Below are 7,532 nucleotides of genomic sequence, written 5' to 3'. Positions count from 1 at the left end.
TTGGCAGATTGGTCTTACTTTCTAACAAGTTACTTTCTAACAAAATATCTCAGCCAAGTTCAGTCCTGCTTACTAGGAGGTTGCAGGGTGTACAGTCACAGGGTAGTATACCCATAGCTGCTATACTTGCATTTCATTAAGAAGCACATATTAGCATCTTTTATTTGGTCAATGGGATGATGCCTTATTGAATGGCAGCTCTCTTGTCCAAGAGCACTTGACATGAGTTAGAGGGCGTTTCCCATGGTCAGATATCAAAATAAGATTAAAATTTATAAATTGGTGCAAACTGATAATAATCTCTTAAGTAAATGGGGTACAGCCATGAATAACCATGACTGACATTTTTAATGGATGATCACTCCTCAGGACTGTATTTCTCGACTGCCAAGGTCTGTTCCATTACCTTCAGCCGAGATATACATGTAGAAATTGCTTTTAAGCTAACATCTCCTGCTCATTTGTGCAACTATGCCAATTTCACAGAGGTTTTTGTTATTTTTGAAGTTTCCATTATTTTCTTCCCCTCAAAACGGTGCTCTGGGGCATGTGGGGGCAGAAGAATAAAATACTTTAGTCATTTTAGAAAAAGAAAATTATAAATATGGGGGGAAACTGAACAACTGCTATCTGTCAAACAATGCTCGATGAATCAACTGCAAATTCACAAAAAGAGTGGATTTTATTTTTTCAGACAAAGTGCAGTCAATTTATTGATGGAAACCAATAAATTGGGGTGGGCCTACACACAAGGTCCACTTCTGTGCTTTGAAGTCTTCTTCTGCTTTGACAGTAGAAATACAATAGAACCTGGTCCATGCTATCAATGACAGACAAAAATTCATTGCCCAGGATTTGCTCTTATTTTTCTATTTTATTTCAAACATAGAATCTATAACAGGTCAAAATAAACCACAATGAGAAATTGCTTAAATGAACAAGAATGACACTATAAAACTCAATTCATATTTTGCATCTTTCTTTCTGTTTATTGCAATTTATCTGAGATGTGCATGCTTTGACAAATTGTCATTTAGTGAGATAAACCATGATAAAACAATGTTAAGTCATTCCATAATTGTTGTTTTCCAATACTCCTTAAAGCACAGTGAATTTACATTCAATCAGAAACTCATCACCTGCGAGGAGGGTGAATTTACTGTATGCTGATTACTTTGAACTGGGATTTAACTGGGAATTTCCCCTGCGCTGTATGTCTTGTTATGTCACAGTGCACACTTAAGTGTGATTATACAGTATACCGCACATACGGTAGGTTTCAACATAACATTCACCTGGAAATACTTTATCAGATTAAATCTGATGAAAGAACAATTCTGACAGCCAAATGATATTAAAGTGCCTATGTAATTTATCGGTTGTCAGTTTGTATTCATTGGAATTACATAATCTTAGAATAGGGCAATAGGAACTGTCATGTTGAGCTTTTATTCTCAAAAAAACACATTGAATATACCAGAGATAATTTAGAATGAACAAATGACAGATCTGGAAGTTTATTTTTTTCAACCAAAAAAGTGAAATCCAAACATGACACAGACCATACATGATCATATACACTATAGATCTCACTGGCCAAAATATTAGGACCTTCCATAAACTTGATATGCAATACATCTTCAATGTATGCAATATACGCTTGATAGATAGATAGATAGATAGATAGATAGATGGGGAAGTATCAAGGGATGAAACTATTTTGTTGCAATTAAAGCTCTGTCAATTCTGAATTCTGAAGACAAAAACCCAAGGCTTATAATGGGAATGAGAAGCCTGGGGCAGGCATCGCCCACTAAGAGAAGGTAGTGAGAACTGTTTGAGAACTGTAACTCGGTAATTTGACTTAGAAAGGATTGCGCTGTGTTTTCTCTGTAATCGTTATCGTCCTAATACACTGGTGAGTGAGGGGAAGCACCTATCTGAAATGTGATGATTACAGGTTAAGTTTTTGTCCTATGCTCCATTTGGCACGTGAACAGAATACTATGCTGACATCTAAGTTGATGAATACCCATTTTCATGTCCATAGCAAATAGATAGACCATGACAGCTGTTTTCTGTAGTAATGCAGTTTTGTTTTGTTAGTTTGTTTATGCAAGGTGCTACAGTATGTTCATCAATTGCAAATCACCATAACCATAAACAACATCATGGTTTATACGTATGTTTACAGTGTGCAGTCAAGAAGACACTTCTATTTTTGGTTTAGCCAGCCAGAGATGGGTTTCAAAACCTGGAAATTGTAATAGCCAGTTATCATTCCCTCAGAAAAAGTGTATGTAAATTCATTTAATACTGATCCTAATCCTAAAGATTAGGATTAAAAACCAATAACAAGCTTCTGTCGTGTATCTTCTATTTGTGGCAGTACTTTGACTTAATTTAATATTGTGATTTAGCAACACCTGCCATACTGAAAATGGATATAAAGAAGTAAAAGCTTATTTGGCGCATTGTTTTCTTTCGCATTTACATTCACACAAAATGTTTATCCACTGTAGACGTCCTTGCATGGACAATAGGTTCTTGAGGAATAACTGTAAATGCACATGCTGTCTGAAAGCCAAGCACTATGTTTTATTATACTGCAGTATTCTCTGAGTCCTGCTGGACTGCATACTTGACTGAGTTTATACATTGGACTGGGTCCATCCAACTGAAAGCTATTGAATCTAAAACATAAACCACAGGGATTTTGTCTAGCCAAGTAATGCTCACTTCAACCTTGTGGCAGGTTGCTTTTCAAGTCTGGAATGGGATTTTTCTTTTTGTTGTTCCTGTACAAAATATCCATGTAGCCTTACTTATGTTGACCTCATACATGACATATCATACAAAAGCACTCATTTTATTGTCACTTGAGAGAATCATGACATTACCTGTAACACTCTTGCCATATTTGAAGAACCTTCTTGTCTTCCAAAGTTCACAATCAGCACAAACAATGGAAATATAGGAGCTTTTAACAGCATTTTCACAGGATGCAATAAAAGAAGAAAAATATACGTATCCACACTCCATAAATAAGACACACATCACAAACGTCCACAAACAAATATCTATCAACTTGTGTCTTGTAAATTGTAATTCAAATGAATGTACACTGATTTGTCCAAATGCATATGTATTTCTGAATACATACATTCACACATTTGTGACACACATGCATTCAGTAATGTGACTTTACCTTTTTATTTAGAGACTTTTCTTTCGCTGTTCCTGCGCTGTGATCCACACGCAAGTAGCCTGCTGTCTTGTTTTTAAATAATGCAGGTGACAGGTAGGATGTTTGGAGACTGATGACAGTACACAGAGAACCTACTTGAATTTGAAGTACACACTGTACCCCTCCTCCACTTTCAAATCCTCAAAATACTTCCACTTAAACATAACAAGTGTGGAAATCAATTGAAATGTGTATAAATATTTGAAAAAATAGCCAGCTACCCGGCTCTCATATAGATTAGCACAGAATATGAAAGGCCACTGAGTGAGCACTGGAGTGGACACGGCGGCGCCCGGTCCCCAGTTTTCAATTACGCACAACAAGCACGCATGCTTAAAATAGTTCATCTGATGAATACTGGCACTCACCAAAACAGTTTGCCGTAAAAGCAAACGCAAAAGTATGCATTTAACACTTATGCAGCACTGAAAATGTGACAATTGCGTATCTCCATGGAGATCAATAATAGGCCCACAGGCTTAATGCAGATAGGATGTCATTATTATTTCCCCACTAATGATGGTCATTATGCACAATCTCTGATTGGATTCAATTTCTTACCTGTGCTTGAGCAGTGCGCAATAATCACAATTTAAGTGTCGCCATTAAAATTCATGCACAGTCCTCTTGCTTTTAAAAATATCCCAAATATTCTTTGAATGTGAAATAAATTGCATTATTACTGAGCTTTGTTTTCAACGCTTGAATAGAGGGTCAGACAATGTGAAAATTGTACCGTCACACCTTAAAAGATTAAAACTGCTAACACTTAGCTCATTCTTGTTCTGTGCAGGTATCTGGTAAAAAAAGGTTCTGATATAAATATTTAATTCCATGCCTAAATTGTATTTTCAACCACCTGTGGAACATTCAGTTTTAGGAAGTGATTCATGGGATCCTTTGATTAATTATTTATTAATTCATATTGCATGTTTAAATGCTTTACTTAAATATCAAAAGAGATTCCATAGAGGTTGTATAAGAGGTTGTCTGAATTTCTGATTAAAGTTTTAAAGAGTACACTGTTGGACAAATCCTGACAGGAATAAAATATTTAGAAACATGCAATCTATTCAAGATGGACTGAATTACTAAAAATGTGGAATGTATAAGGTGTTCTGTATATGTTGTATATGTCGTTGGACATTGGAATTCTTATTTACCTTTAAAAATGGGAAATACTAATTGTATTAGATTGAACACTAAAAGGTTGGCCTAGCAAGACACACGGTACATACGTGATACAATATAAATCTGTACATCTAACCATCAGAGCAATGCGTTTGTATGAGTATGAATAATACAGTAGTAATCGTGTATTAGTAATCATTGATGAAAATGTTTGACACATGTCAGTAGACCTCACGATATTGACAAAGCTCAATATGGCCTGGTCTAAACCAGCCTCCTCTTCCCATGCTTGTTTTGAACACAGACATCTTGCTTTGGTATGTGAGGCCACTCCTGCACGCATTTGCCCATGTGGAATAAGAGTGTTTATGTCTGAGGTAAATACACCACGCACTCCTAATACAGCCGTTCTGCCGCGGAGCCACAGCTGCGACCACGCGCACAGCCTGGAAGCAGAGAGCCGCGCGGGGGAGGCCTAATCAATCACTGACAGATTACCGCTAAAGCCACTTCCAGATCCATTAAAGTGGGACAAATGCAGAATTGCAACTGAATAACTTCTAGTTTTAAGCCAACAGTGGGACTTCCTGGTTATTTATCAAAGTCATGGTTGGTAGGCAGCGCGTCTCAGCACGCGATTGTAGTTCACAGCGGTTAGGGCTGAGTGAGGGAGCGCCGCTGAAAGCAGTGTTTATGCCCTCAGCTGGGCCACTGTCAGCCCTGTGGAATTTACAGTAAATCACATTGCTTTTATTGCGAGATTTAGTAGCTTATCCTCCGTGGGCTCCATTCACTTCAAGCTTGTCCCCATTAGGATGTTAGCCTCAGTCCATAAAGGGACTCAGCTACCCATCATCAAACAATGTGAGAAAGCCCAAACCTTTCATTTTTCATTTTTCTCCCTTTCTTTTCTGAGAGCTCGGCGCTGTTTGGTGTATTGAGCTCCACTGTGGAAGCTGTAATCTACATTCATATACCTACCCCCACCTCCTCCATCACGACAAAACCACCCCCACTGCCCGTGGACTTTGTCACATAGAATGTGACTTTTATTTTCATTCATGAAATTGCTCCTTGGTTATTTGTATTTATTTGTATTTATTGCTTGTATAGGCATATTGGCTGGTTTCTCCAAAGTGATATGTTATATTTAGCCACATATCTAATTGAATCTAAACACACAATTACACAGGGTAATATTGAGGATGCTTTTACTATGACATATGAGTGTTCTTTATCATTTTCTGACACAAAATGTAGCAGGTTGATTCCTTCTATTGTGAAGGCAGCAGTATGAAATAATACAAATGACAACAACAACAAAAAAATAAAAAAATTAAAATAATAATAAAATAATAATAATAATAATAATAATAATAATACTCTCATGAAATTGAGAAATGGGGAGTAAATGTAATATATGCCTGTGCCTTTTGTTAGATATTTTACATTAATACATATTAAATATTTTAAGACATTAAAGAGAACCACATTGCTTATAAAACACTTTCAAAAACTCATTTAATTCACAGATTAATTTGAATTTTTGTTATTGTGTGGCTATATTTAAAGCTCATGTTTTTGCAGTGAAAATGAAATCAGCCACTCACCTAGTGTGTAAGTGATCAGAGGTGACATCAGAGTCTGCAGGCAGAAGGTTAGACTACAGCTATCCACGTGACTCAGGAAACCTTTAACCTTAGCCTGGAGGAGACAAACAATTTAACCACCAGGAAGAGTCTGCTGCACATATCCTAGCAACACATTGCTATTCAATTAAGAGATAAAGCTTGTTACATGTAGACCCAGATCATTACCTCTGAAATGGTTAATGAGTTCACATCTATTTAGATTAATGTAGCAGTTAAATCAAAGCTACACTGTCTGAAATACCACTAGGCAGGTCCCTCAAATAACAGCAGTCATCTATCTATTAATCTGTGTATTCATGTGTGCATTGTATTTTATGTTTCTTTTTTTTGCATATACAGCATTAAAATCAAATTGTGGTTAATTTAAAAACAATATTATAATGATCAACTGCCATGCGATGAACAGTATTAGTATTTCTAATATCTCATTAAAAGCATGATGTTCTCGCTGCAAGAAAAGCTACAGTATACCTAAAAAATTCAGTGCTTCTGACCCCACCAATCATCAAAGATGAGTATAACGAGCAGAATCAGACTAGCTTAAAGTATTTATTAAAATGTCTAATTCATTTTCACTTCATAAAATAATACTCAGCCTTAAATATATTTTGCATGGAATGCATGTCTCTTCATCTGCTTCTTACCATGTTGTTGCATTTTATGAATTTGTTCATAGTGGGTGATTTTCCTTGATTTATAAATAATAAACTAGATGGGTTTTCAAAAATGTTTTCCTGGGTATATGCAGCAGCAGACATTTAAAAAAGTTTAATAAAATAGGACTAACAATATTATCATTGACCTGTACACCTGCTTGTTAATGCAAAATGCAAAAAAGCATGCAGACATAGGCAAGACCAAATATCAGAATGGGGATGAAATATGATCTAAGTGATTTGACAGTGGTGTGATTGTTGGTGTGAGATGGGGTGGTTTGAGTATCTCAGAAACTGCTGATCTCCTGGGATTTTCACACACAACAATGAGAAACTGAGAAAAGCCAAAAACAATGCTCAAAAAATGACTTGCTAATGAGAGAGGTCAGAGGAGAATGGCCAGACTTCAAGCTGACAGAAAGGCAAATACTCAAACATACTGTAGCCACAGAGCAAGGCTACTGCTGGGGAGGATAATCCAGAACACCCTGCATGCTGACACAAGGACAAAACAAAACCACAGAACAAGAACGTCCACATCTACAGACAACCGAGATGGCTATCACTACATCCAGGGTGGAGGTTTCCTTAATGAAATACAGAAGGGCTGTCAGGATCTGGTAATGAACCGAAAAGATACTGCAAGGCGTCACTGTTCTGCTGTTTACAGGCAGAGCAACCACAGCAGTGATGACCCTCCCTTTATTGATTTATTGATTAATTGGCTGGATGACTGGCTGGCTACATCACAACTGGGAGATTAAGAGCTCTGGCTGTTTTGCATATTGTTAATTTCCTCTGCTATTTCATTTAGGTGAAGCAAAGAACCAGTGAAATAGTCAAGAG

General features: G+C 36.8%; 1 protein-coding gene across 1 annotated transcript in view; it reads left to right on the top strand.

The window, feature by feature from the left end:
• The first annotated feature begins 1,785 nt into the window (after positions 1-1,785).
• The window catches only part of LOC133117066 (fidgetin-like), a 47,001-nt gene continuing 41,254 nt past the window's right edge, over positions 1,786-7,532 (top strand). Inside the window, exon 1 of the mRNA XM_061227162.1 lies at positions 1,786-1,823. Within this exon, the coding sequence (XP_061083146.1) occupies positions 1,786-1,823 (38 nt within the window). The remainder of the gene's footprint in view (positions 1,824-7,532) is intronic.

The sequence above is a fragment of the Conger conger genome, chromosome 17, assembly GCF_963514075.1.
Source record: "Conger conger chromosome 17, fConCon1.1, whole genome shotgun sequence".
Taxonomy (NCBI): domain Eukaryota; kingdom Metazoa; phylum Chordata; class Actinopteri; order Anguilliformes; family Congridae; genus Conger; species Conger conger.
This window is presented reverse-complemented; position numbering and strand designations above follow the sequence as displayed.